The 16,594-nt window shown below is 35.3% G+C and overlaps 1 protein-coding gene across 2 annotated transcripts in view; it reads left to right on the top strand.

Annotated features, from left to right (window-relative positions):
- Window positions 1–16,594, top strand: part of DPY19L1 (dpy-19 like C-mannosyltransferase 1) — a 73,246-nt gene that overhangs the window by 16,024 nt on the left and 40,628 nt on the right. The window contains exons 8-13 of one of the 2 annotated variants that reach the window (XM_080383276.1): window positions 3,588–3,645; window positions 7,187–7,278; window positions 9,370–9,469; window positions 10,780–10,857; window positions 12,837–12,923; window positions 14,409–14,468. In XM_080383276.1, the coding sequence (XP_080239402.1) occupies window positions 3,588–3,645; window positions 7,187–7,278; window positions 9,370–9,469; window positions 10,780–10,857; window positions 12,837–12,923; window positions 14,409–14,468 (475 nt within the window). The remainder of the gene's footprint in view (window positions 1–3,587; window positions 3,646–7,186; window positions 7,279–9,369; window positions 9,470–10,779; window positions 10,858–12,836; window positions 12,924–14,408; window positions 14,469–16,594) is intronic. The other variant, XM_080383277.1, reaches the window with a different exon arrangement.

Here is a 16,594-nt window from a genome sequence, read left to right as displayed (position 1 = left end):
GTTTTCAGTATCTGTCCTTGAATTTCAGGAACTGTAATACACTTTTTCTTACAAAAATAGACTCCATATTCAGCAGGAAACCAGAAGTGGAAATATTTTTCTCTGTTTACCTCTGTTTTCATTTGTCAGTTTTGCAAAAAAGCAGAAGGCTGCCACATTTTCCTCTGAGAGATGTGATTGCTTTTCCCTCTCATTCCCTGGCTTCACTGTCTTGTGTTTTTTTCCTGCTCTCTCTGAAGCATGTGCTGATAGCTTCAAATAAAGAATAGTGCAGGGCAGGAGATGGCAGTGGAAAGTGGAAGTTGCCCAGTGCAACTATTAGGTGTTTGCAGGTAAAGTGTGTATGTTCGTATTCCTTAACACAGGAAATCAATATCTCTTGAGGAAGTAGATAAACTTTGAATATTTGTATCATTAATATGTCATTTGTCTCTTAAGGGAGGTGTATGGAGACCCACGTTTTATATATTCATGTCATTGAAAAATCAGTAAGGTCTTAATTTCTCAGTACTTTCCTTAGGCTTGGGCTGTGCTGAATGTAAATGACTATCAAGTATTGACTGTAATTCAGTTTTTAATATAAACAATCTCTAGTGTAGGTAGTCAAGATGACTAGAATATAAATGCAGTTCTTTCAAGGTATAAGCCACTAGCTGTCTGGGGTTATGGAAAGTAACAAGTGACTATGAAGTTTCCTGCAGGTGGGATTTTGATCTTATTTATTTATTCTGAAGAATATTCATAGTTGGATACCAGATCTAGGTGACTGCTTAGTCATTGTGGGTATTCCAAGGTTGTTTTTAGTCTAAGCAAGCCAGAATGTTTAGGCTTTTCCATAAGGTGTTGAAAAATAAAATGAATCTGGAGTAGTGCAGTTCTATTACATTGAGTAGGTAATCTTATGAAGTGGAGTAAGTCTCCTTCATAAAGCTGAATTTTCTGCTATGCATTTTGAAAGGCTTTTTCATAGACTGGCTCATTTGTTGGTGGAAAACCATGCTCTAATATTTTTTCTATCTTTTTAATTCCCAAATTTGCTAGCAGTAATCATCTCAAGGTTTTTTTTCTGCCTTTCATTCATAGAATTCATAGAATACATGTTTTTATTTCAGCCTTTATTTGCTTTTAGTCTCTTTGCAAATTTGACTAGTGATGGAAGGTGGTAGGATGGTGGAAGACCACTTTCTTACCATTATTTTCCAAGCTAGCATGTGTTCTCACATCTGTGCTAGCTGTAGTCTACAATGAGCTTGTTCAAAGACTTAAATTAGCAGAAAACTAGTTGTTTTTGTAGGACTAGTTTTTGCTGTTTAGCTCTTTTAACCAACTTTCCCACAAGGTTAGAAGGATGTCGGATGTAGTATATCCCTGCCCTAACACTTGATTACAGTCTCTGGTTATGCAAATGCACTTTGGAATCTTCTTGTATGATACAAGTTAGTCTCAAGCTCTTGTGCATTCTCTGTTAAGGTAACTGAAGCAGCAGAGTGAGAAGTCATGCCATTTTTTTTTTAGGTTTTCTTTATGGACAAAGGAATGACAGTTTGATGATAACTACCTTATGCAGTTGTGAGATTCTGCCTCCCCCCAACCTTCCCCACCTCTCTTGTAGTCAAAGGACAGAATACCTAAACTGATTGTCAAATACTGTGTCTTGAGGGACTACCAGTGAATTTCCCATATCTCCTTCTGACCGTACTTTTTCAGTATTTTGTTTCTTGCATGTTAATCATCAATGAATAACAGCTTTTCCCCAGATGACTAAGCTTCAGCTTATTCTACCCAGGGAGTCAAACGATGAGTTCTTTCGTTATTCCAGAGCTGACTCTACCAGACAAATTAACTGTTCAGATCATCTGCAATTCTTTAAAAATTACTAATTATTTATTAAATTTAGATTATTCTATGTGAAGTAGGTTCCAACTGAAGGGCATGTACTTCACCAGTTGTAGTATGGTGTTGGAGTTTCAGTGGAGAGTTATCCTTTATCGTTTATACTGACAGAAAGGCTTACTGCTGACCTTCTACATGACAGCATTGTGCTGTTAGAAGATAACCCATCTAACTCAACGCTATACATAACCCTCTGTGAAATAGGCTCTCTAGCTTCCTCTTCTGGAAAAGATACTGACAAGCTGCATTTCCCTGTTTTGTGCTGTAGATTTCCTTGTAATCTTGTGATTGACCCCTTATAGAGGCTCATAGCTCTAAAGCATTCATAGTACAATTAAGACCTTTGCATTCTAGACTTTAAGGTTTTATCGCAACGTTAACTTCTAGCATAGACCTTGAATTTTGTTTCTGGGTGTGTTTTGCAACTTTTTAGTTTGCTTGGTTTCTAAGACTACCATTTTTTTAATACTAAACACGTTCATTTAGTCATTTTGGGTTTCAGTGTTGATGCTTTTAGAATTTGTTGACTAAGGTTGCATTATCTGTGCAAGAATGCACAATCCCTGGAGATCATTTTAGCACTCAGTTGGTATCTTTAATCCTCAGATTTTTTACCCAGAACTCACTGATTCTGTTTGACTTGTGTATTAGTGTATATTAATGATGGGTGAAAGATCTGACAGGATCTGAGGTTTGTTTGTTTTTTTAAAGAGAATCTTTAAAGCAGCTTATATTTTTTTTTTTTGGTAGCAAACCCAGTATATTCTGTCGTTCATAGTAGTAGTGCACTTCTGTGCACAAAAGTGTTCTTTGCTTTGTCACAGGACATGAGCAATTACAAATCTAGTCAAACAAATAGGAACCTTATCTATTGCTGTTTTGAAATGGGATAAATCTAAGTAATATCTTTGGGTTTAGTGTTGACTCCATGTTGCAAATTATTCAGCAGGTGAATTTGGTTTAGAAATGTATAAAAATCCTTAAGTCAAGGGCTTAAAAAATTTTGTCTTAACAACACAGCACTTCACATAAGAATTAAATTGTATCTGCATTGACCTTGTCATGAATTAATTTCTAAATATATTTCTTGAATGTGCTTGATTTTATTACCCTAACGTAGTCTTAGATTCAGACCAAAATTCCCTGTTGGGTGATTGAACCTGTAAATTCTAAAGTTTTCTGCTCAATGTCTTGGGGAAGAAATACTCCATTTATATGGCCTGCTGTTAAAAAAAAAAAAAAACAACAACAAACACCCCCCCCCCCCCCCCCCCAAAAAAAAAAAAAAAAAAAAAACACCACCCACCAAAAACCAAACAACTAACCAGCCAAAACCCCCAGCACTTTTCAAGACCAAGCTCTTGGTACAGCAGATGAAGCAGCAGATGTAATGATCTAAACCAAAGCTTGTGAGGAGTGAAATGATCATTTTCCAAGTTATTTGCGTTAAAATTGGTGTTCTGCAGAAAAGAGCTGATATATGAAGAGTGGTCTGCTCTGAAATAAACTTTAGCTGACTAACTAGTATTTTAATATTGTATGTACACTGTAGAATGCTTTTTCTTGGTGCCTGAAAGTGTTTCCCACACCCTACTGAATAAACTCAGCTGTACATAAGGGCTGCTCCACATTTTTTAAGCAACATTGACCAGTATGAGATTCTGTTGTACCCATTTTCCCTGTTCTTTTCACAGCGGGAGCCGTCTGGGAGGCCTTGTTACCGTGGCGTGTTTCTTTTTCAACCATGGAGAGGTAGGAGTTCCTCCCCAACCACCCCCACCCCACTTTTTTTTAATTTTTTATTAAAGTTTAAGCTAATTCTCATTTCATTAAAGATGACATGTTGCTTATCTATTAGGGGATGAATTTAAAGGGAATCAGACATAACTGAAAGCACAGTAGGCTATGACTTGAAAATGTGTAGCACAGTACAATGTGTAACCTTAAATGTTTTAAAAAAAAAAAATCAGCAAGGAAATGTATTGTAAAGTGTTCCTGAGATTGAAATCTTAGTAGCACAATGACTTCAAGTTTCAAAACATGAAAATATTCTATTTTTGTACCCATTCCAGACACAACAGGGCTATGTGTAGTATATGAACAAGCTTCAGAAATGGATGAGGTTTTCTTTAAATTACTATGTATTTTACCAGAAATTCATGAATACACATACAAAACCCCAAAGCAAAGAAACCTCTTTAGTACTGATATACTGTAGCTAGGATACAAAGAATTTAGAAACTGTATATGTATATAAAGAATTCCAGTGCTGCATTACAGAAAAAGCCCCAACCTGTCAACCTAAAACATCTCCCTGTGTCCCCAGCTAATGCTGTTCATGTCATTGTTTCATATTTTGGAAGGAAACTCATGGCTTTTATTCGGATACCCTTGGTCAATGTTTTCTGGTTTTTCAATGTTCATTTTATGTATATACATTTATATAACTATTTGCTTTATTTTACTTAAAATGCAGCCATACTTTGAAGATTTTCTAGATGGAAATAGTTACCTTATGATTTTGTTAAGGGTTAAAATTATGTTTTGTTTTCTTATTTTACTGAGCTGAACTTGACAGAAATCTCTTGAGTAGTGAGAATATGTAGTTGCACATAACAGAATCAAAGATGCCTCTATTCATAGTGAGCTTTGCTGGCTGTCTCATAAAACAAAAATCTGTTATGAAATAGCTGTTTTATTTTTAATTTTCGTTTGAAATGTTTTTCTCTAAATACCCTCTGTGAGGAGTTTTCACCCATGGATGTTAACTGCCTGGTCCAGACTAGGTAAACATTACAGTTTCTAAACATTTTTTGGTGCTGTCTAGGGTAAATACAGAGTTCTGTGTGGGTTTCCATCCTTTGTAATGGCATTCTGAAGTGAAGTGGATGTTTTATCCTTTGCTATGAAATACTGACAGGAGTACGTGCTGTTTTGTGAAGTCTGTGAAGGTGATGAAGTGTAACTTCAGAAAGGAACAAGTTGAAAACTTCAAAGATAGTGGTAGCAATAATGAAAAGAAGCATTTATTTTGCTGGGGCACAGACAGTTCTCCTGTCCATAGGAGACTCTGTAGGAGAGCTCATCTCCCCCTGATGACTTGACTTGGGGGAAGAACACAGATAATGTGTCTATTTTGGAGAATGATGTGCAATTAGGTCTGCATAGCTCAGTGCCGACATAGTCTGGGCTTATGTGGAGCTTAAGTAGGGTGACCCTGATTCAGGCTCAGCTGTATGGCTTTCTGGAGAACAGTGGGACTTGTCAGGGTGCAGTGTTAGACCTCAGCTGGCTCTTTGCATTTGTGCTATACTGAACGAAATAACTCAGAGTTGTTCCGTATCATTGTGTATATAGTTATGGTAATATATGTAGTTACATGTATGTAGGTACGGTCTAGCTTCACTCTGTGTACTGTTGAATCACATTCAAGGAGTGCACACGTGTGTATGATACTCCCCTGTTTTATTTAACTCTTCGATATGCCTTTGGTTCTATGGAAATCACCTTGCTTCTGATTCAGCAGTACGCACAGTGGAGTTAGACGAGTTGCTAAAAGCTTGCTTTCCTTTCCTGGAAGGATAGGACTGAGCTATGAGTAAGTCTGACACGCAGGTCTTGTTGCCTCAAGTCCAATGCTGTGTAAAAGCAGTTAGCCTTCTGGCACTGAGCCCGTCATCCTAAGGCAGGATGTTTTTATTTGGGCTGTGCTTGTGCTACTGTGTTTTAACGATTTCGAGCTTAGATGGGTCTGATGTATTTATACCTGCAGCAAAGTTAGTTTACAGCCTTGATAAATCATACACGGATGATCGAGTTTATTATTACATTCCAAATATAGAAAAATAGCATGGCCTACATTAGTCAATCCACTTTTAACGTAATCTTTCCTTTTTATGGTTGTATATGCTCGTCATTTCTTTCCTGTCTTTATCTTCTCCAGTATCAAAAGATTTGGTAAATCAAATGTTGCTGTAGTGTTGAAAAAATACTCAAAAAGCCTGTACTGCTTTAGAATAATCATGATTATATTTATTGCTAACAGAAATAATTTTAACTAATTACATATGTGCAGTCAGCTGAAGACAACACATCAGTATATATATTTATGAAAGGTTTATTTTAGCAGTAATCAGGGTGCAGCTTTTACAGAGAGTGCTTTCAGATAGTAAGGACTGTGTTTGATTAGTGTGATGGGTTCCTATATGTTCCATTTATTTTACACTATTTCTACATGGTTTACACTATTTAACATGCTTGTGAAGTAGCAGGACAGTAAGCAAGGCATTGTATAACGTTGATCCTAGTGTCTTCTTTGGTAAAACAGTATTTTTAAAAATGGTTTTAAGATTATAGGAAGTGAAGGAGAAGGAACATCCTGTCATCAGCATCCTATAAGCTTTCATAGATTTGTTATGGTTTGTGTTAAGATGAACTATGTTTCGTCTTGTAGCTGTAAAGAACCTACTTCCAATTTCTAGTGCAAAAATCTACTGATACCCATTTTGTTTGTATGTCAAGGTTGTAATTATTTTGTTGTGGTGGCCACTGCCATCTGCAAGCGCTTTTTTATAAAGAGCTGAATATAAATGTTGGAGATGACAGTTATAGCAGAGCTGTTTGCCATGAACCCCAAGAAATGAAAACCTCTTCAGCTGACTTCATTGTATTATGCTTTGCTTTATTAGGGTTTAAGAGTGATGTATGTAAGTTAGTGTAAGCTCTGTAAGAGCTTAATTTCATATATTCAATTTTACTGGCCTGTTTCAGAGGGAAGCTTTGGATTTTGTACTTTCTGTGCTGTTACTAGTAGAAACGTGAAATGTTTATAACCCAGAGAACTCTAGCATAATGAAGAGCATGTTGGTTTATCCTTCACACCCTCTCCCCGCACAGTTTCTCCATTTAAGTGTGGCAGGTCAATGCCTGAATTTGAGCATGTTTTTAGTTGCCTGAATGAGTTCTCCATTTCAGCAGAAGCAGGGACAAGCAGCTGCTGTCCTGGCTTTTTTTCTTGGATGTTCTGTAGCTGCCACATTTAATTTTGGAGAAACAGTGATCTGTTTTAATTAAACAGTGCATCATAGACCTCAAGCCTGGAAGTTGCTTCCTTGTTCCTCCTCTTTTCTGCTTCCTGGCTTGTGTGTTTGTTTTTTTGTTCACGAGTAAAATCTCATGTAGTTTGAGCTTTACTCTATTGAGGTATCAGTGGTCATTAATTTGAAATACAGAAGCATTGTTTTATGGAAATGTAGCGGCAAATGTTACCATCTAACCCAGTTCTTATTTTTAGTGCACTCGTGTCATGTGGACTCCACCTCTTCGTGAAAGTTTCTCATACCCGTTTCTTGTGCTTCAGATGTTGCTTTTGACCTATATTCTCAGGTACCTCTTAATTTATACTTAGCTCTTTACAGTGATTTAAAAAAATTGAATGTCACAGGACATTTATTTCAATGCATTTATGTAATAGTTACTGAAGTAGTGCTGTGTGCTGTAGCAATGATGTCATTAACACAGAAACTTTCCTGTGGCTGTTACATTGCAGACGCTGCACCAGTAGAACTGCAGTCATATTACTTATTAAAAGGAAAAACTTTGCAACTTGAAGACATGATTAAAATAAAAATCAGAATTACTGTGTTGGCAAATAAGTATCTAAACTTAAAATCAGAATTTTTGGTTGATGTCACTTCCTTCCCATGAGAAGCAAGCTCATACTCCATCAATTGGTCTTGTCCCTCTTGGAGAGTGGTATGTTGGTTGCACTTAGACTAAGCCTATGCTATGCCACAGAGAATGCTATAGGCACCCGTAAGCTAGTATGTTCTTGTGGTTTTCTATGCCTAATTAACTAGCTCAATGATTTAGAGCAATCTAATTACATTAATGCAAGGTTGCTCTTGAGTTCATTAGCCCTGCTTTTCCGTGGTTGTTTCTGGCTTGCAACATGATTATGTTATTGCCTTGCCTCTGCTGTGAAAAATAAGCATGATTGTTAATACCTGAGGACTTTTCCACCAACTCAATTTCATCCAATTTGCAGTGTATTTATGATTTAACTGAACTTTGTACTTGTAGCCCCAGACTTTCCTTTATGAGGTCGTACTGATTTGTAGTTACTGATGATTAAACCAAAAATATTTCTTGCTCGTCACTAACTTGTGGGTTTTAGATGAGGGAAAGATACACGCTGTCTGGAAAAATATTTTGAGGAATGGTTTGTAGAGTGATTGCTAGATTTCATGATAGAAAGACACATGCTCATTTAATGCTAAAATGTGAGGTCAAACAAAAACCCGAGAAAATTACACTTTGAGTTAGGGTCATTAGAGCACATATATTCTGTACCTATAATTATGACACTTCTTGATTAGATAGATTCACTTCTATTCTTCAGATCTTCATACATAAAATAGTACTTGGGCTTGCTTACCGATGAGAAGTAGGTATTTAATCTGAGCATTTCAGAGTGAGGTTCCAAAAAGGGGATAAAACATTTTAACTTTCTGTTTCTCAGTTATAATTCCTGCTTCAACAGCAGCTCTGTTTTATGTATAGCAGTATTCAATGAAATATAGGAACTATCTTTGAAACAGAGACTAGAACTTAAATGCTCCGTAATTTGTATCACTTGGATCACATTTGTGTAATGTATTACTTAATACATTAGACTCAAGCTCCGCATGACTTCCAATAGAAGTTAATCTTGAGGCTTTGGAAAAGAAGCTGAAGAAAATTTTACAGAATTTGGTGACACTACTGTAATCTGTTGGGTTTGGGTTTTACAGCAGAATATCTGTGGTGTCCTCATTTGTTGGAGGCCACTTAGTGAAATCTGAAACATGGCACGTTTCTGAAGTGAACTCGGAACTAACGATTGAATATATAATACAGCAGGGCTGTATTAATAGTAACAGGATTGAATAAATAACACAGCAGGGCATAGAGAATGGGCTGTTTTCAGTTAAAAGATGAGTTTCATGTATTTGTCATTGTTTCTTGCCCTGAAACCTCACTCAGGATTGCTAGCAGAAAGTTGCAGAAAGTAGATATGGAAGAAGAGTGAGAGGAGTGAAATCACTTTCAAATGCAGACTGTTCTGAGAATAGTTGTGATCCCAGCTGAAATGGAAATGGTTGTGACCTGACCATAGTAGAGTTGTTAAAAGGTGGACCACTGCAAGTGATACAGGTTAGCCTGCTATATTACATGCTGCCAGGAGAAGACTTGTTTGGTTACGAATGGCTCATCAAATAGTTAAGAAAAACTAAGCATCAGAACTATTGTTTTTGGAAACTGATGGAAAATTGAGAATAAATTTACTTGAGCAGCGTTATTTGTAGTTGATCAATACTGCTAGCTAACTTCCAAGGTAAGTTTGTTTTTATTGTGTTCTCTATTGTGCTTTTCAATAATAAACAAACACCTGTGTGATTTTACTTACTGATGCCTGTTCTGTCTCTTTTTCCCAAGGATTCCGAATATTAATACAGGAAGCTTGATTGCACTGTGTGTTTCTAATATCTTTTTCATGCTTCCCTGGCAGTTTGCTCAGTTTGTTCTTCTAACACAGGTAAGACCATATTCAACTCTAAGTAGTATCTTTGTTTTATCTAGGCAAACTGACTGCTTTGTACAGCCAGCCATTGAATTCACAACTATACTGATGCTTTCCTTTTAGCCAGATTTCACTCTTGCTCTCGGGAAAGGTTCACACCATTTATCATACTAATATTTTTCTAGTCTTAAACTTAAAAGCTGACCATTTACACCACTCGATATTCTGTTTCCAGGACTAAAAAATTTACCTTTCCCTTAAAAGCAGCCTCCAGTCCAAGATCAGTACATTGGAACAAGTGCAGAACAAGAAAAAACTTTGTATATTGAAGTACAAAAATAAAAAAAGGCATTGATATTGCACTCTTTAGGCTATTCCAAATTTTCAAGTGGAGCAATGTTTGCATGGCATGTAGTATCTGGCATGATTTCGCATGATTTCCTATTTAATTTTGATGAGCCTGTGAGTAGTAGCATAAATCTGACTGTCTGAGAGTTCAGACAGTTGAGGTAACTTTAGCTAGTGCTGAAATATAGTAAGTGCTAACATGAGCAGTAGGATACTGTTACACAACACACTTCCTTAGTGGTTAAATTGAATGAAATGAAGCCTGTTGATTGAAATCCAACTGTGTCTCCATGCCTTTTCATTTGTCTGTCTTACTTGAAGCAGATGTTGCTTGGTTTGAGTTGATAGTTTTGGACAATCAATATATGCTGTGGTATGCAAGTTTTTTAACTGCAGAAGAGGAAGCCATTAAATTCTGTAGAATTTTGTGAGAAACTCATCACTATAACCTGTTTAAGAAGCTGGGCCTGAAATTTGACATTACAGGTTCAATTCATAATTTTATTAATTTCCCATGTGACTTTTAGCAAGCTGCCTCATCAATTGAATCTCATTTTCCTCAGCAGCAAATTAGGGATGTTCCCATACTTTGCTGAAAAGTTAAGGTTAAATAATATTAAGGAATGATTTTTTTGGTTTTGGGGTTTTGGGTGGTTTGTGTTTTTTTGTTGGTTGGGCTTTTTTGTTTGTTGTTTTTTTTGTAAAGCTGATGTTAGTAATGTGTTTTGGTGACTTGCATTTTTATAAAGCTAAATGCTTACTTCTTAAATATTCAGATATGTTTGATAATTGTTATTCATAGAACCACAATAGGCATTTCATAATTGTTTCTTTCAAAAAACATTAAGTACTTAGCAAAAAAGTAGCAATAGAAGTTAATGATTGTTTGAATAATCTCTTTCATATGAATGTGTGTTCTGCTAGAAAGAGTAAACCACTGCAAATGGTTTTAACTTACCTTTCACTTTTGATTCTAGATAGCTTCATTATTTGCTGTGTGTATTATGGGTTATATTGACTCCAGCAAATTACAGAAGATACTCACTGCTCATATGGTAATACTTTTTTTAAAAAAACTTAAATCCTCTCAAACAGGTCAGAGCACCAAAAGAGGCCATTTGTCTGAAGTGTTTTCCTTAGTTTCCAAATGATTTAAAAGATGCAATAAAAAGGGATGGAGGGGCCTGAATTTGAACATTTGCTCTTACGTATATTTATATCACAGTGTCAGAAACTATGATCCCTGTGGCACGCAGGAATTTTTGAACTCCAGAAAAAATACCAGCCAAAAAGATTTGTAGAAATACTTGTGTCTCCTTTCTCTCTATTCATTCCATGGACTCGAAGATGATGTCTCACACAACAGATTAGAAAACATACCAAGTAAGAGAGCATAAGCAATGAGAAGTTGATAACGCAGCATTCATCTCATGCCATAGGTCAGCAGAAACAAAAACCATGAGATGATAGTAAGTCAAGATTAGAGAATAGACTCTTTATCATTGATGGAGAAGAACCCCAACTAAAACTGGGTTTTGAAGACTACTGCAGTCTTCGCTGTGCAAAGATGAACTGTTTAAGGAGATATTTGGAATGCAGGACAAAGAAAATAAATTTTTAGTCTGATGAAAAACTTTTTTCATAAATGGATGAGAAAGTCAACAAAGAAAGGCAACGATAAGTAAAAGTCATGTAAGTTTTTGCATAATGTATATGATGTTAATTTTTAAAGTGAAGATGATGATCAGGTTTTGCTATCAGGAGTATTGCTCTTTGAAGTGAGATTACAGTTTTAAATGTACAGGAAGACGTTAACAACTTTTTAAAAGAAATATGGTTGTCTTTAAAAATACATTTTTGCTAAAATTGTGCTATGCAGACTCATTGGGCAAAAAGAGAATGTTTACTGCAGGAAAGAAGCTTTGAGCTAAATTGTATTTCTTATGTTTTCATATGTTTTTTTTAAATACTATAAATAAAAGGCAGTAGTACATTCTCTGCAACTCATTTCTCAAGTAAACCTGGGATACCAAATGCTTGTTCCCAGCCAGATTTACCAAGAAAATTTGCAAATAAGCATCTTCGTTTAGTAATTTTTTGACAGAAGCAGGATGAAATACTTAAGCCTTTTGGCTTATGTCCATAGCTATATCTCAATTTTGGTGCCAAAGTGTCATAAAAGCCTATTTTCAGATAGATAAACAATCCTGTTACGTTACAGAGAAAGCTTAATGAGGCTGGGTAAACTGCCAGTCTTTGTTTTGTGATATCTGCAATTTTTGCTTCCCCACAGTTTTCTGTGGAAAATGCAAGTCTAACTATTTGAGGAGGGGAGTACAGAAGTCTGCATATTTTACAAATAGCTACATTATTTTTTCTTTATTCCTTTGTATAGAAGAAAGAGATGGATCATTGATTTTGCTCTCCAAGTTAGAGAATGTAATTCAGCTTGCTTTCTGTTAAAAACAAAGCACAGTAGGAGATCAGGATGGTGGATAAAAGCTGTATTTCAGCCTTGACTTTCAACCTCATACAGTTAAGTGCATACGATCAAACAGAGTTCTGCTTCCTTGACTTTGGTGGTGATCATATTTTAAAAATATGCTTCTCAGCTTGGAAGAAAGAAGGCAACAAACATTTTATTTGACATTTTTATGGTTGTCCAGGATTCTGAAATGTAACAAATGGGGTAGAGAAATAATAATACAATAAATTGAAAAAAATGAACGTGTTATGAGTAACTTCAAAAATGTTGCTGTTATATCACGTAAGATGAGTTAGGTCTATGATCAGATCTGTTTGTCTATAAGTACTTTTAAAATATAAATTAACGTCATAATCTACACTTGGCTACCTGCTGCCATTAAGTCCTCATTATCAGTGTTTTCAGAACAGTTCTGTAAATTTGTGTATCAAGCTTGTACTTGCTGTGAAGTAGGTGTCTTTGAAGCTGTTAACACAAGGTAATTTCTACACTTTGGCAATTCTTACCTTTTCTATTTTAAATTTAATTATTTTTATTTTCTTCTTTCAGGTATCTCTTGTAGTGTGTTTTATTCTGATGTTTGGTAACTCAATGTTATTGACATCGTATTATGCAGCATCTTTACTAGTTATCTGGGTAAGTTATTTAAGAAAAACATTCTATGACATGCTAAGACTGAAATGATGTACTGTTATGTATGTATTGATGTAAAATGTGAAACTGCTGTGTTACCAGATAGTTGGGAAATCTTTCACATGAGAAGCAGAATTAGACCTGAAAGATATTTGGAGAATGAGTAATGACTAATTTAAAAAAAATATTTTTCACACCAAGACCTCTTCATAAAAGAATTTCAGTTAAGCCTCAGTTCTCGTGTTTTAATATCTGTTGTCTTTTTATAAAAATATAAAATTTACCACATACGTAGTTTTTGACCAGCGTAACTGAAACAGGAAGATGAGCAGGGAGCAGCTTTTTTCATATGCTTCTTGATCGGTTGTGAAACTGCAAATACAGAACAAATGACTAGAACATATATAACAATGGTTTAAGGCTATTTGAAACTGCTGAGTCATACTGCCATGTCAGTGAAATTATTCACTGAAGAGCGATCGTTCATCATTATTCATTATTTTGATTTTTCCTTAAATACGAAAAAAAACCCCAACCTCTGTTTCATACAGTTTGTCTTAAGTGGTTTACGTACATAGGAAGTAGGAGGTAAGATTGTATCAACAGGTCTAGCTTAGCACCCTACAAATCAGTGGGCTGAGCTCAGTGACTTTTTTTCCCCTTTTGTTTATATTTTGTCCATCAGTAAAACGGTGGTAATTTCTCACTTGTGCTAACAGTAAGCTGCCTTGACTAGTGGTATTTGCTGTAGTAGAGTTTGCTTGTTATAAACCCACTCTGGTTTCTTGTAACAGCTTTTGTAGTTATACAGAAAGTATAGGTACACTGAGTTCCTTGCCTATTTTCTGCTTTGGAAAAAAAAATTATTGTTTGTCTGTTATTTGGGTGCTTATAGTGGCCTGTCTCACATATGGACATTTCTGCAAGCTTTTGAGTTAATTCTCAATTTTTCTTCATTACTTTGCTCATCAAATTAGCTTAAAATGAGTCTTCCTTGTGTCATAAAATGAGGAGCATAATGTGACACAGAAAAATATCAGTTACTCCTCCCACCCCCACATTCTGTTGCCTTGTGTGACAATTGTTTGTATTATGCTGCCAGTAATTTATTTATTGCTTCAGATGTCTCTTGTCATTTGTAGAAGCAGATATAATTCCGTTTCCCATTGGTGTTGATTTAAAGAAGCTTAGAACTGTATAATACAGAATCTTACTTGTTAAGGAGAAGCGTGGTCTTCCATTAATTGTATATAAACAGCAGTAAGAGTTCTTATGCTGGCATGTTTTGCCAGTACAGGGTGAAATCACAATATTGTATATTCATTTATCTTTCAGGCTGTATTAATTATGGAGATTTTTTTAATAAATAGCTGTGAGGTACAATAGGTGCTTCCCAAAAGAAACAAAAAAAATTACCTTTATCCAGGGTACTAGAATGTGTTATTGTTAATAGATGTTCCTGAAAATGTGCATTCATTTTATTATTAGGGAATTCTTGAATTGAGTCCAAAAGTCTTGAAAAGCAGCAGAAGAGAAGTCTATATATGGGTAAGGATTTTCATATATTTTGAATTTCAGAAAGGAACTATGGGTTGTTTTTTTTTCTTTTATTTTTTGTGAAATACAGAACTGGTTTAGTTTCTAATAGTTGAAAATCAATAAATATAGCTGAACCACTCTCTTTAATAAATTGACCATGTTCCTAGAAATTAATTTTCAATTACTGAAGGAAGAAAAAGGGCATAAACATGCATTTATATGAGAAAACTGAAATAGCAACACATTTAATTACAGACTTAAACATGTTTACAAAACCTAAGATCTGTATGAAGATCCCATTAAAATAAAGGACAATTTAGAAAAAGCAAGTGAAAGGCTAACAGTGCTTGCAGAAATGGAGATTAAGATACTGCATTAGATAGTCACTAAAGTGTGTCCTATATTTATTTTTTTTAGGATGTTTTTTATAACAGCAGCAGGCAACATAATGATTACACAAGGAAGCAAATTGGAGTAAACCACTGGGGTGAGGCGTTGGGGGCAAGCGTGGAGGACGCTCCCAAAACTATGATAAATGAAATATAACGCTGTAGAAAACATGAGAAGCAACTAGATGCTTAAGACATAATGTTAACTTGCAAAAACACCTGAAACGGGAGCCTACCGAGACTATGCCTGGTTTAAGACAGACATTCTCACGGGAAGGGTAACCTGCTAGGAAAACTGAATGGAATTAATGTAGTTATTGTAAAGGAAAAAGGATGTAAAGAAATTTAAAAAAGTATCTATAACAAACTGCAGTGCATGTAGTAGCTGGGAAAATGGGAGTGTAGGCAAATCTCATGTTGGTTTTCAAAACTGAGATCCAAAGCATTTGCAGAACTGCAGACCATTAAGTCTAAATTTTGTAAAAGAACAAAGACTTGGACAGTGATGAAGTTGTTAAGGCAATATGTACCCGCAGTGTAGTGAGATGGGTCCGATACAGCCTCTGCGAGAGGAAGTCATGCCTCACAAATGTGTTTGACTTCTTTGAAGGATGTAGATAAGAGTGTGTGGGTGAATGTAATACACTTGAATTTCAGAAACCTTTTGGGGAAGATATCTAACTGGAGCTATAAAAGAAAATAAGCTCCACGGGATAAGGTGTGAATGTTAGAATGTAAGAATTAAAGGGTGGGATTAAATGGTAAGTGTTCAAAAGACCACCCCTACTCCCCTAAGTATGTATATAAAATAAGTGATCCTAAATAAGTCCTTGCCACTCAGCAGAAAAAACTTGGTATTCTTATGAAAACTTTTCTGAACATTTCAATTCATTACTGAGCAGGCATCAAAAAGGAAAGTACATGATGGGAGTCATGGAGAAATAACTGCAGAGAAAGCAGAAAATATTTTTTATATTGTAAACTCATCATTTAGCATCCTAAATATTGCATGCAGTCTCAGTCAATGTGTCTTACTTAAAAAAAAATATAAATATAAATATAGAATGCCGTTCCCCAAAATGTAATACCATCAAATTTAAGTAGAGTGTGAAGGTAATTATTTAGAATTGCTAAATAGCTGAGATTTTAAAATAGGTTAGAATTTGACATCTTGTAAAATAAAAGTAAATATAGCAAAACCAGCAAATAGAAGTAGGATATAATTAGAGTTTATTTAGTGCTCCTTATGTTAGCAGCAGTATGATTATAAGAGAGAAGAAAGATGCTGTGGAAGCAAAAAAAAAAAAAAGGAAGAAAAAAGCAAGTGTCATTCAGTAACGAATTAGGTGCCTCCTAGATATTTATGTTTGTTTGAATGCAACCCGTTGTCATGTAAAAACCCTGGTTACGCTAGGGTAAAGATAATTTTGTATTTTGTTGAATTCTTTCTGAAAGCATTTGCTGCTGGTCCCAGATACTGAGCCGAGTTGTGCTATTCAGTTGATCTAGTTTTATAAAGAATTAGATAGATTAAGCTAGATTGCCAAGGATTTAATCTTTCTGGTACAGCGATAAACATGGTATGTAACTAAAAGTAGTAGTTGTACATATTTAATTTACATTTGCTTCAAGTTCTAACTTGAGATTATCTTCAGAAAGTACTTTAAATCAGCAAATTCCTTCAAAGATTTGAATTACCAGAATAGTACACCCTGATAATATGGAGAGGCTATTGGTGGAAAATAA

This window comes from Falco punctatus, assembly GCF_963210335.1.
Source record: "Falco punctatus genome assembly, chromosome: 4".
In the NCBI taxonomy this organism is placed as follows: domain Eukaryota; kingdom Metazoa; phylum Chordata; class Aves; order Falconiformes; family Falconidae; genus Falco; species Falco punctatus.
Note: the sequence above shows the minus strand (reverse complement) of the source record. Positions and strands in the feature narration are given on the sequence as shown.